Below are 18817 nucleotides of genomic sequence, written 5' to 3'. Positions count from 1 at the left end.
CATTGAGAGACAGCGCAGAGGGAGACGCAGTCCAGGGGAGATGTAGCCCTCACGCAAGCTGACGCAAAGGGACGTAGAGCCACTCATAGCCGCACAAAGTGACGTAGAATTGGGAGAAGGGTCTCCAAAGTGTCAGAAAGTTTCTAGGGGAAAGTCTCAGGTGTTTTCTCTCAGGTTCTCTGTAAAATCATTCCTTGTAAAAGCAATTGTTGCTGAAGATTAATAAAACCCTCATCTGCTGCACTGGTTTTCCCACATTGGGTTTTTCCGGGGACAATTGTCCAAAAACAACTGCGTTGATGTGATTGGTTCTTGTGTATGTATTTTCTCTATGTAATTATGTGATAACTGCAGTAGAATTTATTTTAATATTTGTTGAAGGAATTTCGTAAATCACTTATTGTGAAGAATAAGTAGGTGAAATAAATCAGTTGCTACAGTAGAATTTTAGGTTAGAAATTTTCACACCCTACTCCATTCCCCTCTTTATCACATGCCACCTGTAATGACCCATTTCGATTTATAAGCAAAAGGGTATTAGCAGGTATACAATGTATGCATATGATAGCTACATATGCATACGTCGCATGCCTTGCACTAGTATACTTATTAAAGAAATATGAAAGATGTTCAAGTACCTAAATTATTTAAGAAGGGATTCGACACTCTCAAAAGATACATATTAAATATTTTGTAATTATAAGGTTATTAAATAAAATTAACACTTTCAATCCCCTTAATGTAAATATGTGCAAATATTCATTTTTAAATATTAATATTCATTTTTAAATATTAAATATTCATTGTTAAAATATCAAACACTTAATATAATTATATGTGTTATGGATAACTGTTCATTTATTTTAATACTATAAAATAAAGTTATGTATTAAATTACATTTTGTTTAAATATTACAAAAAATGAAAATTAAACTTATCCACCTTTATATATTAAAGTAACTCTCCCTAAGATAACACGTACAATAGATGACTAAGGCAGAAAATCGAATGAAGGCGGTGGAAGAAGGCGGCGACCGCCTGAGGACAAGTATTAATCCGAGCACTCTGAGACCGAGTGGGGGAGAGTTTTTTTTTGGTGAAGACAGAGAGGAAGAATTACAGAGAAGGGAAATTACATGTTACTGATAGAAAGAAGTCTGAGCTCAGTTGTTCTTGAGATTTTGGGCACGGGGGCCAAAGTACCTCGAATTTGAAGTACTTTGGAGTTGGGTACTGAAGTGGTGCTCAGTTTGGCTGGGAGGTTTTGGTCGTTCTGGTAACGAGAGCGGGAGCATATCAAAAGCATCTTCAACCACAAAAACCCCAGGTAGGTACTCAACATCAAATTGATAAATTCAGAAATTGTTATACTCTGTTTTTACACTTTAAATTTTAAGGCTTTACATCACTACCTTTTAAAGGATGTACCATGGACATATTATCCCCTTTAAAGTAGAAACCACCTAATGGGATACTTGGTTAACCCCATTTAGAGTTTGGAGACATTAGCACATGCCAAAGCCCATTATGGAAGGGTAGGCCATTATGAAGTCCCCATTTGTGGTCCATGGTTGTAAGCTCTTTTACTCAATTTCCTTGATGACTTTGTTGTACTGGAAAGCTAGGTGACACATTGGATCTTATGCAGGATTGCAGATGGTCTCCATCTTGGGTTTGGTCTCCCTATACGAGGTCCTAACCTTCCAGAGGGCTACATTGGCACATGTAGGGTGTGTGTTGAGATCCACGGGCCTCCACAACAATAGAAAACACTCCATGGATCCCTAGAGATGTTCAAAGATTGCTCGAGGTTCACCTATTGGACGAGGAAGATGCACCTAGTTCACCTTTGCCCAGCCAACCCCACAGATGTACCATGCACTTGGCAGCTGACCCAAGATATGTAGGATGATGTGGCATCACCTACACCATCACCTGAGCCCTTACGAATGTTCTACAGGCGTCTTCGACTTGCTTAGAGACCCATGTAGTCACTTGTGTGCCCTCACAACCATTGGGAGAACCACGGGTTAATTATGTGGAGAACAAGGGGCCAACCCCTTGTCCATGACTTTTGGAAGTCCAACTTATCATTTTGGCACTTATGGACTTCATTAGGCCTCTTAGAGAGCCCAACGACATACATTATTGATTACTCAACCTCTTGGGAGGCTTATTATGTTATTTATGAGCTAGTTTGGTGGGCTTGTCACCAAAATATAGTTTTTTGCACATTATTTTAGTTGATGGGCTAATGTAGGCTCAAATTAGGTAATTAGAACTCCTAATGAGTGTATAAATAGGAGAGACATGAATTCATTTGTATCATCACTTTGGATTGGATCATTCTTCTCTTTAGAGAATTTCACACTTTTTCTGGGACGATGAATTGGAGCATGGATGACTTTTGATGTTTGGATTGGAGTATTTTATCTTGGAGATTCTTTATGTTAAGTTGTTGATGGTTTGATATGTTCTATTACATTTAAATACACACATTTAATGTTATTCTTGTTTTACTTTTGTCATATGCATTGAATGAGATTTTCATTATACTAGGGCTAATTGTTGATGTTTGGATTGGAGTATTTTATCTTGGAGATTCTTTATGTTAAGTTGTTGATGGTTTGATATGTTCTATTACATTTAAGTACACACATTTAATGTTATTCTTGTTTTACTTTTGTCATATGCATTGAATGAGATTTTCACTATACTAGGGCTAATTGTTGCATTGCAAAATTGAGGAATTATTGCTTCTATATAGCATCTCTCAATGTTTGGGCCATGAATATGAATGAAATCTCCTAGGGATAATTCCACCGGTGAATTTATCTTGATAAGCCATCTCTTTTTGCCAAGCGAAGTATAAAAGCTTTGAGGTCTCTTCTTCTTGCCCTAGAGGCCAAGCAAAGTAGTCCTTAAGGTCTCATTCACCGAAATACAAGTTCCTTTCTATTCATTCTCCTAGACTCCATTCTCCCCAAGGGATTAGGGACTAGTCCACCAATAGGTGATCACTCAAATAACATTTTTCTCCACCTTTCCCTCTCTTGCCTAGGTCTAGCCAAGTTGGGTCACCTAGGGCATCACTTTTTTGACAAAATAGCCCAAGAAAAAGTTCGATCTCCTATCCTCTACTGCATTGGTGTGTCCTCAAGGCCTCCAATTTTGAAGCCATTTCGATGGTGGAGTTGTGAGATAACTCAAGCGCTAGCTCTGAGATTAAACTTTGCTTTGGTATTACCTAGGCTAGCATCTCATAGGATAAATTTGACACTTTTAATTGGAAATTCTTGCTTTGATCCTTTCCCTTTCCTTATTTGGGTTAAGAACACCATTGGTTGCTAGATTCTCTCTCCTTAACCTAGGTTGGGTCCACTTGGTCCCGTGTGGTCCCCTACCTTTGCAAGGTCAATTCTTCAAGAACCATTCGGGAAGTCAAGTTCAATAAGGATTTTAGGATTGGGAAACTCCTTCACAAGGCATATTGCTCTAACCTAACTCTCAAATCCTCACCTCCTAATCCTAGAAATATTTGTACCTTGATTGAAGAGCAAGTAAGCTCCATTCTTAACCCCTTTCTAGGAAAAGGATCATTAGGGTCACTTCACATCCATTTGTTGATTCATCCTTCACAAGTGACTTCCATATACCGGGTCTCCTCCCACTGGTGAAAATCCGTAAAGAGTAGCGAGTCTTGGCTGAGGTGACAGTGGGTTGTCTCTATTTGTTGCCCTTGGCCTAATAGTCATCCCCTTTGGGTATCCCCTTTAGGTCCCTTGATAGTTTGAGTGGTAACAGGCTCAAGGGTGGTAATGGTGAGGGATGTCCACATATTTGGGTGTATGAATGTAGGAGGGAGCAATCATGGTACATGAGTTACCCCCACCTTTGTTTTTCCACCCTTATTGGTTTGCCTTTTGCCTTTTATTGATTTTCTTTTATCTTACTACTCAGGGCTCCAGGGGATGAGAGCATGCTATGTATGATATGGCAATTATTACTCCCTTGAGGTGGTGCAGTTCATCGACCACCAGGGGTTGGGGCATGCATGGGTTCCTTAATGATCCAAGGGGCACTCATAGGGGCCCTAGGAACTAGGATGATGGCCATAATGATAAGGGGTAGAGCTCATGTTTGGATTTTGCCCACGTGCTAAATTTTATTGTCCTAACCGTCTTTTGCATTTTGTGGTATTATTCCCTTTTATATGTGGCCATGCTATGATTTTTTCGTTTTTAGCTGCATTAACCTCCGGGGCACCTTTTTAAGCGTGACCTAGACATGTGGACAAGGGAAGGGTACCAGAGCCTTGTGGACCTAGTGGTCATGTGGACCCAGAGGGGGAAGTGATGAAATAGGGCATGTAATGTGCGGAGGGGAGTGAAAAATTTGGAACAAGAAAACAAGACCGCGTTACCAAAATCGGGGTTTCCCAAGTAGTGCCCATCCTAAAGCTGTAAGCCAATAGGGGAAATCCAATGGGACTAGGGTTGAGGATCAACCCCCCATTTAAGGTGAGGGAACAAGATTATAGTCGAATCCCTTCCTCCTTCCAAGTCACCTAATAATCAATACCCAAGTGTGCCCAAGAAAAACAAGCATAAGAACCCGATTGCACAATGAAAGACATACCTCTAGGATTGGATGGCCCACCTTCAAATATACGCTCTCGATATATGGGCAAGGGGACATATGACTAGCTCAAGGAGCGGAGATCAACTTGCACAATATCAACTACACTGGTGGCTGTTAGGGGCTGCTAAGTGCCAAATGAAGACAAATCTAGCATAAAATTTCTCCTATGGGTCACCCAGTGGTGGTGGGTAACATGTACCTCCTCAGAGATATGCTAAATTTGAGCATGCTATAGTGTATATTCAAGGTGGCCAAGGATTTTGCCTTCCATTTTTTGGGTTGCCACATAATGATTCTAGACTTCAATTTCAATAGACTCCAACTTGGAATCCATTTCTGTCTTCATGGATTGCTTTTCTCCATTAATGCTGCTAGTTGAACCTGCAGGGATTTAGTGGCCTCTTCATTCTTGATTATGCTTATATCTAGCTCCACACAGTCTACAAGGGCTGTGGGGCACTTTAGGAGCCTGCCTGTGTTGCTAGGGGCACCAAAGACTGGTGCAAGTTGCAACTAGAAGAGATGAAGGGTGGGGAGTGCCAAGGGACAGGCAAGCACTCATTCCTGTACAAATGAGAAACACCACATTAGTCCCATAAAGGAGAGTCACTTGCCTTAAGAGCCAAAGTGTTGAAGTGGTAGTAGTAAAGGTCTGGGGTCCACGATGGTATAATGGGTGAGGCTTTTGTTTGTTTGTGCTAGTGTTGTAAATATCAACAATATATTGCTACTATGCAATATATCCAAAGTCTCTTATCTTGGTGATATTATCAATGGAAAAAATACTGGTTTTTCAAATTTTGTATACATCGTGACATATCGAGAAGACATCGGTGATATCACTAGAAAATGGAAAATATCAGCTAAGTCAAGGATTTTAGATTGTTTTAAAAATATTTTTCTAACTTTCAAGATGGAAAGCAGAGGATTGAGAACAAATGGTTATTCTCTTTTATATTTGCCCATAAAAGGGCTAGAGGGTGGGGGTTTCTTTAGATGTTTAAAAAATTGAAAAATGAAATTATTTCTATTTTTGTAAGTTCGCTGATATTTTCTTATATTTTCCCTGATGTTGCCAATAAGTTATTTTCTAGACCCTCGGCAATGTATACGCTGACATGATATTTGCAACATTGGTCTATGCACATGTGAAGTACCAAGGTGACACCTTACTTGGATTGACTTTAATTTCACTTGCTCGCGTGATTGTTTGCAAGTTCTGTTGACTTGATCTTTATTTAATCATTCATGTGATAGCACTTTAATAGTAGCGGTTTGCTCCTCAATGTTGCCTTGTGATTTCATCCTTGGAGATTTAGGACTACTAGTTTACCTTATTATCCACCTTAGAGTGGATCTCTTAATGTGATAGAATTGGACTAGCTACAAGGTGCTCACCATGCTTCTAAATTTGGCAATTATTCAAGCTAGTTAAGGGGATGATGGATGGCCATTAGCAAGAGCGTGGAGGACAATTGCAAAATCTCCCATTACACTTAGCTCATTGACCTGATTTTGAAGGGCTAGTTTAACACCTTGATAGACTGCAATTCCTCCACTTTATTGTTGGTTGCTCAACCTAATCACAAAAAAAAAATGTTCTTTTTCCCACTCCTACTAGCCCTGAACTTGTATTCCAATATTGATTAGAGAAATACTCACCATATACACTATTCAATTGCTTGAACTTGAAAACCTTTTGACCTTTATTTTTAGTGAAGTTACTCAACAATAAAAAAAGAGAGCAGCTGACATGAGTGTGGTCTAGCAACAAGCATTGAGGTGATTGGACTTGTATTAATGTTGAGACCTAGGTTAAAACCCCCTTGAGTTGGTGCAAATGAGGCCAGGTGCAAGTCCTAGGTGACTTTGACGGCATAGATATGTCCTTCATAGGATGACACCTTAGCCAAAGATTCATGAGTATTTCTCATGAAAGAAAAAGAAAACAATAATAGAGCCTCTCTAAATGAAGGCTAAACCATTGTGCTGGGGCATGCTCCTAACCTTTCTAGAACACCCCTCCAAGCCCATTGACAAGTTTGTGTACTAATAAACACACTACATTTTTAACCCCAGGACCAATAGGGGAATCTATCTCGAAGTTTATCTATCCCAAGATCTTAAGGAGTTTGTTGACAATTATTTTCATTGGAGACTTTGTCAAAGATAATCAGTCTACTCTTGTTTGTAACCCTGAATTATTTGATACCATTGAGTGTACAACAAGCTTGCAGTTTTGGTCATCTCCTTCATTGCTTGCATACTTGTTATCAGGTTTTCTTTCTGGTGTGAGTGATTTTACATTTCCACTCTGCACTATTATTGATTTTGGCCATACATACCAAACCATGTGTTGAAGAATCTAGGGCAATTAGGTGTAGTGTGATTCTTCTTGACTTGATAACAATTTGTGAAGCACTTTTACAATTATCTTAGCTTGAATTTCTTCTTATTATTAGCATGTGTGTTTCATCAATCTGCTACCAAAACATAAGAACAAGAACACAGATGTTGGCTCTCAGCTAGGGCCAAAACCTCTCTTCTCTTGAGAGGAAAACCCTTTAGTAAGTTTCTCTTATTGAAGCTTATTATCGATTAATGCCAAACCCTAGACCCTTGAATAGGATGTCCTCCAAGCATAAGTCAAGTCCTTCCTCTATTCTGCACTTTGTTCCCAGCACATAGACTTCCTCCTTCCAGCACTTTGTCGTCCTTCTCTGCTGCTTGTCTAGAGATAGACCTTCCTTGAGTGAGCCTTCTAGAAGAGATGTTCTTCTTCTATATTTTACTCAAGTAGACTTCTTCTTTTGTTGACCAAATGAGATCCTTCTTGAGGTATGACTGTAATACTGTTATGCTGCCCTAGTTTTCCCACGTGTGATAGGTACCCTAGAGAATTAGGGTCCTTTTACCTTCGATAGAGAGAGGCTTCTTCACTTGACTTGAGAGGCCTTGTAGGCCTAATTTATAACCCAAACAATGATGATTCTTCGACTGTTCTCTAGCTGCTATTGTACCCGCATATTTACCCTCTTTTTCTTCGGACGTGTGACTGTTTCTAGCCCTAGAAACATTCCTATACCTTTGATTTTCGTCCTCCTTTCTTTGCTGCTCTTTGGAAACCATTTAGACTTGTTTCGCTTCACTTCTTCTCGACTTCTCTCTTCGCTAATTTCATAAATGCTTCATTAACATTGAGAGGGAGTGGACAACCTCTATATTTAGAGGACTGTCCCTCCTTTAGGCCGACTTGAGGCCGACTTGCTGTCTTTAGGCCGACTTGACTATTTCTTCATTATTTTACTGCTTGAAGGCTTTCGTTGCAAGGAGATGACTTTGACTTTGCTTTGAGGTATTTTTTTTGACCTTTATACCATTTTATACATAGTGTAACATGCCCTCAAATGGTCTTACATAAATATATTGATTCTTTGACTTCTTAGAAGCACTTCAATGAGCAAAAAACTCATTGACAAATATCATAAAGATAATTTCTCGTTTCTTGAATAAATAAAAATATCAAAGATACATTTATGAAGACCGAACATGGTTACACTTTTTTCAACACTCCCTCTTAACTAGGGAGGTATTCATAAATCATTACAAGGTGTTTGGCTATTTTTCAATCTTGAAGAATTCACATAAGAGAAACCGGATTTGCAATCCATCTGTTATAGCATCATAATAACCAACATTGTTTCCATAGCAAGGCCTTGACTGACAACTCTATCTCTCAATAGATCAGAGCACAATGTTGGTGAGACCAATGACTTCTAGACACCTTAGTCATTGTCTCTCAAGGTACATACCCACCCATGTGTTCACTTAGTATGACCTTCTAGGACTATTCTTGTCTTGGGTTCCCAACCCTCAAAGAATATCGGTCCTCTTGCCCACTCTTGTCTTGGATGCCCTACATATCCTCAAAGAGTATTGAATGCTAGATGATTACCTAATCCTCCCATTCTTTCTTCTATGTGAAAACAAGAATGTTGTGTCTACCACTTCCTCTCAGTTGAGGAAGATATGCCCAAGTATCCTCTGACAAGGTACTTGTCCAAGTTCCTTTGTAATTAGGAACTTGTTATGACTCCCTCTTAGCTAGTGACTTGTCCATTCATCAACAACTTCTTCGTGGGTCCTTCAACTGCTTGATCTTCTTCTTTCCTTTGATGTCATGAAGTCTTGGTTCGAACTTCCTTTTGGTAGCGCACCATCCATCGATCTTGTTGGACACCTAATCCTCTAAGGGTTGGTGTGGAAGCTGAATAGTCTAAGGAAGTCCAAGAGACCTTGGAATACGAAACCAAAGGTCATGTGAATGTACTATACATGTATATCATTTGTTAATAATAGACATACTCTCATGCTTATCTTTCCTATTTTGTCTCTGCCATGTGTGTGTCTAACATGGTATTAGAGCGGGCGTACTCCTGCCCTGCTCCAATTTGAGCCACTTGTTTTGTGGCATCTTTGTGCATGTCAGTTTTGCATTTCATGAATATGTTTTCAGCTAAATTCTAGTTGCCATCTCTGCCCAGTTCTGTAGGAGCTCTAAGAAACGTTCCCTGCACAATTACACCGTCTTGCAGAAACGCGTCTGTCTGTGGGAAATCACGAATATTGTCTTTTGGTCTGCACTGTACCCAGCTAGAGAAATTCCTGTAATGCATGAATCCTTAACATTCTAGCTAGGCCCACACACCCTCATCTTTGTGAAAAATTTGTGTATGTTGACCATTAAGTTTCGACCGATGAGGAGGAGGACAGAGACGTGTTCAATGTCTTTTGTGCCGATAGCGCCCGTAGGATTGAGTGGGTTTGTCTGTAGAGTCTTATGAGAAACGACATCACCACCACATGAAGCTCCATTTATTTTAGATATATCATTGTGGCACCAGTTCAAATTGGTTGTACTCATGGCATGGGTATGAGGAACTATGATAAGGACTTGAAGTCCTGAGATTAATTGACTCTTTCTTCCAGCGGTAAATTGCAACCAAAAAAAAACTACGATAAATCCATTGGCAGCCCGTATGCTACCTGAATGCTGGATTATGCACGCATTCAATTGTTGAGCCCCATGGTTTATTCTCTGTGTGTCGATTCATAGTCTCCATGACTGGTTTAAATGTGATTGAGTTGTCTTATCCTGTCAACTGGGTGCATAAGCCAAGCTAACATTGTCTGTTCAGGATTTAGGTCATTGACTGACTAAGCAACAGGTAATTTCTTGCCGAGAGTTGTAACCAGACTTGCCATGAATTTGATGAACATTATGAAGCTCTTCATAATTGTCAAATCCCCCAACTTGTGTAGATAAGACTGGATGAATCTCATTGTAACTAGAAATCCCATTAGCCTTTATGTGCTGTGGTGAAAATGAGATGCTCTTTCCGTGTTGACTGTGGCAAACATTTTCTGTTTCTGTTTCTCAAGTGGACCTTAAGCCCCTCGACCCTTAATAAGTATTCATTTTACGAGATCCTTATGTAGTCTCAAGCAATGATTCCCTTGTAATGCCTGCTGTTAGTCTCCATGACTCCGGTGCGTTGTTGAAGGTGGATTGGCTCAGAGGAAAGTGTTAGCTTCTAAAAGACTGTCAGTACAAAAACGTGATGAGCTACAATATATTTGTGAGATGGGTTACAAAGCAAATGTGTTTATATACAGTGTGAGTTTTTAGGAATGTATGTGCATCTTTCTGCATTGTGTAGGTGCCATTCTTTGCATTGTATAGTTGCAAACTGTGGTATGTGCGTTAAACACTAATTTTGGAGTCATATTTATTGCTACTGAGTGCTAGTGTACTAGTGTTGTGGGTCAAATATGCCTCTACTATGTATTGGAAAAGCTATATGATTGCACCAACGTTGTTTATAGAGTTGTCTCTATAAATAAATAGAACCATTGTTAGTGTATTCTCTGCACAATATGTAAAAGAAGTATTTTGTGGAGGAGAGAAGACATTTGTATTGGTTGTAATATTGGTACATTTGTTGTGAAATGGTTCTAATTGGTGAAGTATTAGAGTTCCTCAATACTATGATACACTCAACGACTGACAACACATTCAGAATCAGCAAAGACTCTCTCTCCAAAATTCAGACCTGTCTACAACATGCACAAGAAAACATTGCCTTTTTGCAACTTGAATCTCAACTATAGTAGGAAGAATTACAGCAGTGGAGTCATCATTTTGAACCTATTTCTGTTCAAAAGATTGAAACAGACTCCCATAAACAGCAAGACAATAATGTTACAGTTCATTCAGATTTAGTACCCAATGAAGTAGCAGTTGTACATGCAGATGCAGAAGTTCAGTCTGCACTTCCCAAGTCGGTCATCAGACCTTGGGAAGAGCTTGTCCACAACAAGCACAGAACTAGTCTTGGATATGACAAGGACGTGTCCTTTCATATTCTAGATTACTCAAAGCCCATCCAGTTTTAGAGTGCTAGATTCCTTCATGACAGTTCACCTTTAGTTGTTCCAGATTCTGCTCCTCTTCCACAACAACAACAACAGATTGTGAAATGCCAACACTGTGACCGAGTTGGCCATATGAAAGATCACTGTTTTGATCTTCATCCATGTAAGCACTGTCATAAAACCAATCATTCTTCAAATAGATGCTTCAGAAACAAACCTCCTACAAGAACAAAGATTCATCTTGGATGGATCGCTTCTTGGCAATGGGCATCAACAGCCAAGAAGATATTTCAGTCATATGTCCGAACTTGTTCTAAAGTATTGAACAGTCTTGCAGTTGAGTTTTCTCCATCATCTCACCTTGTATTTGACAGGGGGGAAATGATGGTCATCTACAAGCTTCAAAGCCACATCAAGCGAGCCTGAGCCACAACCTGCCATATGAGATTAAGAGTTGTAGCCAGAGACAAATATGCCCCTGAGCATGCCTTCAGTCGGTGATACCTCTTCAAGAATTGGGGACACTTCCTCTAGCAGAAGACTTCAGCGTCTTGCCAGTTTTGGAAGAGTTCCAGGAATTGCATTAAGCATTCCAGAGTTGTTGGTCATACTTAAACCATCACAGGTTGAGACCTCCCTTTTCAGGTTGAGGTTCTCCCTTTTATGCAGGGTGAGACCTCCCTTTTCAGGTTGAGGTTCTCCCTTTTATGCAGGGTGAGACCTCCCTTTCACGGTTGAAGGTTTCCCTCTTCAAAACATCAGGAGCACTTCCTCTAGCAGAAGACCTGAGCTTCACGCCAGACTTGGAAGAGTTCTGGGAACTGCACTAAGCGTTCCAGTGTTGGTGGTCATCCTTAAACCACCTGCCTTATACCAACATTTCAGAGAGCACATTCAACCTAGTGTTGCCATGCATTTTTGCATATTTTGTATTACAACTCTGTTCTTGGACTTATACATAACCCTTCGGATTAAGGGGGGGAATGTTGGACACTTAATCCTCTAAGGGTTGGTGTGGAAGCTGAATAGTCTAAGGAAGTCCAAGAGACCTTGGAATATGAAACTAAAGGTCATGTGAATGTACTATAAATGTATATCATTTGTTAATAATAGACATACTCTCATGCTTATCTTTCCTATTTTGTCTTTGCCATGTGTGTGTCTAATTCCTTTCTGGTTTGTCATGTCATTGCTTCCTTTGTGGAAAGTGGTCTTCTTGTCATATATCAGGATCTCTTGTCATCTGGCTACTCCTTTGTCATCTTGTCCATGCTTCGGAATACTCTTCTCATGGATGCTTCGTTGAACTTGCTTGTTCCCATGCTTCGGTCGAGTAGCCCTTCATGACTTCATCTTGTTATTGCTTCAACATTAAGTTTTGTTGGATGGCTTCTTCATCATGACATCTTTGTAGAGTAGAATCAGTTATCTGCACCTTTTGTATCTCCAAGGCCTTCATAGGTGTCAAGGGTCCTTTGATCTTTTTTTTTCCTTTGTCAGAGTTGTTATGCCTTCTTTCAGGAGATGTCTTCAAATTATCTTGTCAGATCGTGATTCTTGGTGATCATGGTGTTCTTCACATGCTTGATCTCTTTCTTCATTTTCTTCTTCTTGGATAGATTGGTCAACCACTTTCTGCTCCTTGTGAGAGCACTTCTTCATTGCTTGCTTCTAGGACTAGTAAGCATTTCTTCTTTATTTGCTTCTTAGTCCGCAATCTTATACTCCTTAGATGAGTATTTTTCTTTTGTTGATCTTCATTTCATTGTAGTACATGCCTTCGAGCATGTCATTGGTGAAAGAGATTCTTTCCTACTTGATCATTTCATAGAACTATTCCCATGACTCAATAATATACAAATGATAACATGACTAAACTTTGATGCATACATACCTCATCTTGATTCTCCTTTGATCATCTTAGCTTCATTTGGTTGTCCTTGGTGTGGCCCTTCTTACTTCATCTTAGCTTGCCTGCATATAATCTTTTTCTTGAATCCCATGAATGGTATTCCCAATGAGACATTTGCCTTTGTGTATGAATCTTCTTTTGAAGATTCCATCATAGGATCTTGAAGACCCTTACCCTGCAAATGTTTCTTTCCTTTTGATGATGGAGGTCTTCTAAGATTCTTAATCATGATCAATTTTCTTTCATAGCGGATGAGGTCCTATTCTAGGTATGCTCCTTCGACATGAATATCTTGAGCTATATCTACCATTCTCCTATATTCTATAAGATATTTCTTACCATGCATTTTGATCTTACTTGTAAGTGCTCCTTCTACATGAGTATTTTGATCTCTATGTATATCATGCTTCTAGATTCTAGAAGATGTTTCTAGCCATGCACTTTTATTCTATTCCTACATGCTCCTATCGTACTCAAAACTTTGAAAGAAGACTTTAAGTAAAGAGTCTGACTTAGTCATAGTAGAGATCCGGAGGATCTTCCTTCTTTTGCTTCTTGTCTTCTTCTTTCATTTCTTGAGTCATATGAGCTTCTTCCCTTTTTCTTTTGTTGTTGTTGTCCTTCTTTAGTTTAGGACAATCCCTCTTGTAGTGTCCATATTCTTGGCATCCATAGCATTGGATTTTGGATATATCTTTGTTGTTTGTTCTTCGTGGACCAAATTTGCCAAATTTTCCCTTTCTTTTGGCCATGGTAGCAAATGCTTGCTCCTTTGATCCCAGATCTTCCTTGGCTTTGTGTCTGGTTTCCTCTGTTTTGCATAGAGACCACATTTCACTTAGTGTGGTAGCTTCCTTCTTGGTATAGATGCTTGATGTACTACATCGAGTACTACAGTTGTCATTTCTTTGTCGGACATGACTTCCCCTAGCTCTTGAAGTTGATCTCTCATCTCAGAGATCTTCATGAAGTAGGGAGCTATTCCTTCCTTTGATATCTTCATCTTGTACAATTCATTTCTTAGAGATATCACTTCTCCAGTTGTGGTTACCGAGAATAGCTCTACTAGTTTATCATAGATTTCTTTTGATGTTTCAAATTTGGAGACATAAGGAATGAGAGAGTCCTTGATAGATTATATTAGAATCCTTTGAGCTCTTGTCTCATCCTTATTGTACTTGGCTAAGGCTTGGGTTTGTTCCTTGGTAGGGATGGTGATATTCCCTTTGACATGTTCTAGAAGATCATTCTCATTGAGAAGTAAATTAGTGCTCTTCTTCCATGCAAGAAAGTTATTGGTCCCTACCAATTTGTTGCTTTCCTTGCAAAAATATATTGATGTATATTCAGAAGGGGACATATACTTACTTGATAGATTTTGAGATGTAGTAGACTTGCTTTCTCCTTGAAGACTTGATGGCTTTCCTTTCTAGGATCTTGATGTTCTTCAAGTTTCCTTCTCCAAGTGGACTTGCTTGATGACTTGTAGATGATGTAGGTCCCTCTTTGATCTGTTCTTCTTTGTAGGTGCCTTTATGTAAGGCTCTTCTTCTTGCTTTGTAGTTTTCCTTGATGAATGCTAGATGGTAGACCTTCTTGTCCTTTGATGTGATTGAGACTTCTTGGCTTGGTGCTTCAACTTTTGTAGATGTCCTTCCTTGATGAGTGTTCTTGAGATGCCCTTTCCTTGATGTGTCACCTTAGCTTTGATACCATGTTGAAGAATCTAGGGCAATTAGGTGTAGTGTGATTCTCCTTGACTTGATAACAATTTGTGAAGCACTTTTACAATTATCTTAGCTTTATATTCTTCTTATTAGTAGCATGTGTGTTTCATCAAACTGCTACCAAAACATAAGAACAAGAACACAAATGTTGGCTCTCTACCAGGGCCAAAACCTCTCTTCTCTTGAGAGGAAAACCTTTAGTAAGTTTCTCTTATTGAAGTTTCTTATGGATCAATGTGAAACCCTAGACCCTTGACTAGGATGTCCTCCAAGCACAAGCCAAGTCCTTCCTCTATTCTGCACTTTGTTCCCGACACATAGACTTCCTCCTTCCGACACTTTGCTCCCCAACACTTCGTCCTCCTTCTTTGCTGGTTGTCTATAGATATACCTTCCTTGAGTGAGCCTTCTAGAAGAGATTTTCTTCTTCTATCTTTTACTCAAGTAGACTTCTTCTTTTGTTGACCAAATGAGATCCTTCTTGAGGTACGACTGTGATACTATTCTGCTACCCTAGTTTTCCCACGTGATAGGTACCCTAGAGAATTAGGGTCCTTTTACCTTCGATAGAGAGAGAGACTTCTTCGCTTGACTTGAGAGGCCTTGTAGGCCTAATTTCTAACCCAAACAATGATGATTCTTAGACTGTTCTCTAGCTGCTGTTGTACCGGCAGATTTACCCTCTTTTTCTTTGGACGTGTGACTGTTTCTAGCCCTAGAAACAGTCCTATACCTTCACTTTTCTTCCTCCTTTCTTCGCTGCACTTTGGAAACCGTTTAGACTTGTTCCCCTTCACTTCTTCTCGACTTATCTCTTCACTAATTTCAGAGATGCTTCATTAATGTTGAGAGGGAGTGGACAGCCTCTATATATAGAGGACTGTCCCTCCTTTAGGCCGACTTGAGGCCGACTTGCTGTCTTTAGGCTGACTTGACTATTTCTTCCTTATTTTGCTGCTTGAAGGCTTTCATTGCAAGGAGATGACTTTGACTTTGCTTGGAGGTATTCCTTTGACCTTTATACCATTTTATACGTAGTGTAACATGCCCTCAAAGGGTCTTACATAAATATATTGACTCTTTGACTTCCTAGGAGCACTTAAACATGTGTTTGACCTACTTAAATGAGCAAGAAACTCATTGACAAATATCATAAAGATAATTTCTCTTTTCTTGAATAAATACAAATATCAAAGATACATTTATGAAGACTGAACCTAGTTACACTTTCTTCAACACCATGTTCATGTTTTGTAGGTGTAGCTCCATTTAACTGTGTTTTGTCCATGCAGAATCCATTATTTTCTCTTAAATAAGTGTCCATAAAATCAATATTTTTGCCTTTTCTAGATCTAAGGATTTTTTTCTTCTTATGCAGTAATAGAAATAATTTCTTTGAAATCATTCGAGATTTTCTATTATTAGATTTCCTAATAAGTTAATACATTTCGGCCAAATGACAGTCCATATATCGAATCTACTTAATTTTTTAAAAGGATATTTTGTGAGTGTTTCTCTAGTTTATGTGCTATGGTTTATGTATAATGGAATTTACATTTATGCTTGTGATTGCCTTTTTGCAGGATATTGTTCCCGGGCTTCACAAGAGGTCCATATTAGAGCCATTTTGGAACAAACAAATGATTCAGTATCTCTAGCAGAACGTGGAAGTACAGAGCCTTTTAACACATGGAAGATAAAAATGCTTTATGATGGAGAGTGTCCTTTGTGTATGCGTGAGGTTTGATATCATTGATATATTAGCTAATAACGAGTTATGATAATGGCTATCCCAAGTATACTTATCCTCTAATAGAAATTGTAGATTATTATTATATAGACCATAGACAAAAAATGGACTTATGATTCAATGCTAATATCTTCCTCCTCGAGCCTCATGCGACTATAGTATATCAAATTTTGTTCTTGGAAAAATGTATCTTATATTTCATTTATGTACAATAATAGGGATACATGATACAGTCTCACCTTACTGGGTCACAAAACCTCATTAATGAAGCAACATAAAATTGACATTCTAAATGCCATAATAAATATTATTAGGAAGGATTTGGTTGTTATGAAGCTTCATATTCACCAATTTGATACTAGCCAATAAAAGAGGAGTTTGTGTTGGTCATGTGGAATATGCTAGTTTCATTTTAGTAGATGTAGTTTGGCATACAATTTAAGGAATATACGTGGAATAAGTGGTATCCATTTAACATTGTTAGGAAGTGATCAAATAAAATCAGTCTTATAGAAAACATTTTATTCCTTTCTAGTGAGATTGTGGTTGAATGGTGAAGACTCTTGTAATATACCAAATTATAAAATTGCTCCAAAAATTTACACCGTCAACTTGATAAACAAATTATGCATACTGGATCACAAATTAACGACAAAAATGGAAAAATATATTCTGCAATTGAAGAAAAAATAGAATAAACATGCAGAAGAACTCAACCTTATTTTATTATTATAAATAGTACATGCAAATACTAGAAATGGCTGAGATGATGGCCTCCCACAAATATTTGCTACAAGCTATACCAACCTCCAAAATCACTGGATTGATGAGTACAACTTGTGAATTTTGGATGAATTCACCAAGAGAAGAGATGGGTTCTTGTCCATTCTTACTGATCACTCGAGGGTTTTTGTCCTGGGGCTACTAAGGCAGAGAAGTGAATTCTCCAATCCACACTAAAGACAATAACTCAAGAGTCAAAACCAAGATGTCCCAAATGATCTCCTCCTCCTTCTTTTAAAGGATTGATAGATAGATCTCCAATCTTCTAGAAGTATTTTATTATTATTCTAGAAGTTCTTCCTTGACTTCAACTTAAATAACTTTTTATTTTTATTTAAGTCACGCTTGGCCTTTTCCCCTTAATTAATTTTTCCCCTTTTAATTAAATGACCAATTAGAGTCACTTTTAATTTGGGAAATTGGTAAATCGCCCACCATATTTTCTCTAGCCATTGGAAGTCACTTCTTAGCATCTCATCCTGTAGGTCGGGGTAACTCATGTACCACGATTTTCTCCCTCTTTCACTCATGTAGCCAAGTGTGTGCTTCTCTCATTATAGCTACCCTTGTACCTTGACATGTGGTCTGGATGATTCCTCTTATCCCCACCCCATTCCATTATTATATCATTTGCCCCCTGTTGCACACTTTTTGTCAAAGTTCCAAGGAAGCAGATATGCCAATTCTTTTTCAAAGGATCAGATCATCAATCATCAGTTTATTGAGTCTTTGTAAACCCATTTTGCAAATTTATAATGTAAATGATGCTAGGAAGACCATGTATGTATGTAACAACCTAGGTAAGTCTATTATTTAGGAGGTTTTTCATCTCACTGACTCATCTCTGTTTCTAAACACGGATGGTCGACAAAGTGTTTCCCTTCAGCCTCACCCCGATGTTAGGGTGGAATTTTTCGTCAAAGTCTTAGGTGAGTCCTAGTGTTTTAGTCGAGTCTTATGTAAAAGTGGTTTGGAAATATTTTAAGTTAATTAGCTAAATTATTTTATTACAAATCGCTTGGTCTACTAGATCATATTGTGTCGTAGAATTGGGTGTGTAATTTGAGGGTCTATACCGAACAGGGGTTCTCCCTTTGAGAGTTGTATTGTAATTATCTTATGTAAAAATATTTTAGTGCATGGTCTCTCATACTTAGACACCATGGCTAAAATATTAGAGGGTGGGAAAATTATTAATTTCCTCAAGTGTCAATTAATTAAATTTTCTTGCAAAAATAAATTAAAATCCTAAGCGATAAATCTAATTAATTAGAGTCAAATAAAGTTAGAGAAAGTAAATTCTCCAAGTGTAAAAATTTGTGGGTATCTAAGAAATTAATTTTTGGAGGTCCTCCACCAAGGGAATATTGGAAATTTCAAGAAAAATTGGATCCTTAGACCTTGGTGGTTAAGTCGAAGTCAATTTTTTTGAGGAAAATAGCTCAAAATAATTAATTTTACGCTAATAAAAAATGGGTTAAATGAAAAATTCGAAAATTCTTCAAAAGTATATATTTTCAATGGTAGAGATTAAAAGATGATCAAATATCTTTCAACGACCGAGACTAT

At 38.4% G+C, this 18817-nt stretch overlaps 1 protein-coding gene across 2 annotated transcripts in view; it reads left to right on the top strand.

The window, feature by feature from the left end:
- The window catches only part of LOC149263267 (Putative thiol-disulfide oxidoreductase DCC), a 384593-nt gene that overhangs the window by 53481 nt on the left and 312295 nt on the right, over window positions 1-18817 (top strand). For both annotated transcript variants that reach the window (XM_089426026.1, XM_089426030.1), the window contains exon 2: window positions 16299-16456. In XM_089426026.1, coding sequence (XP_089282152.1) covers window positions 16299-16456 — 158 coding nt within the window. The remainder of the gene's footprint in view (window positions 1-16298; window positions 16457-18817) is intronic.

The sequence above is a fragment of the Pinus tabuliformis genome, chromosome 6 (assembly GCF_031772625.1).
Source record: "Pinus tabuliformis cultivar Carrire ecotype Pingquan chromosome 6, CPIR1, whole genome shotgun sequence".
Classification (NCBI taxonomy): domain Eukaryota; kingdom Viridiplantae; phylum Streptophyta; class Pinopsida; order Pinales; family Pinaceae; genus Pinus; species Pinus tabuliformis.
This window is presented reverse-complemented; position numbering and strand designations above follow the sequence as displayed.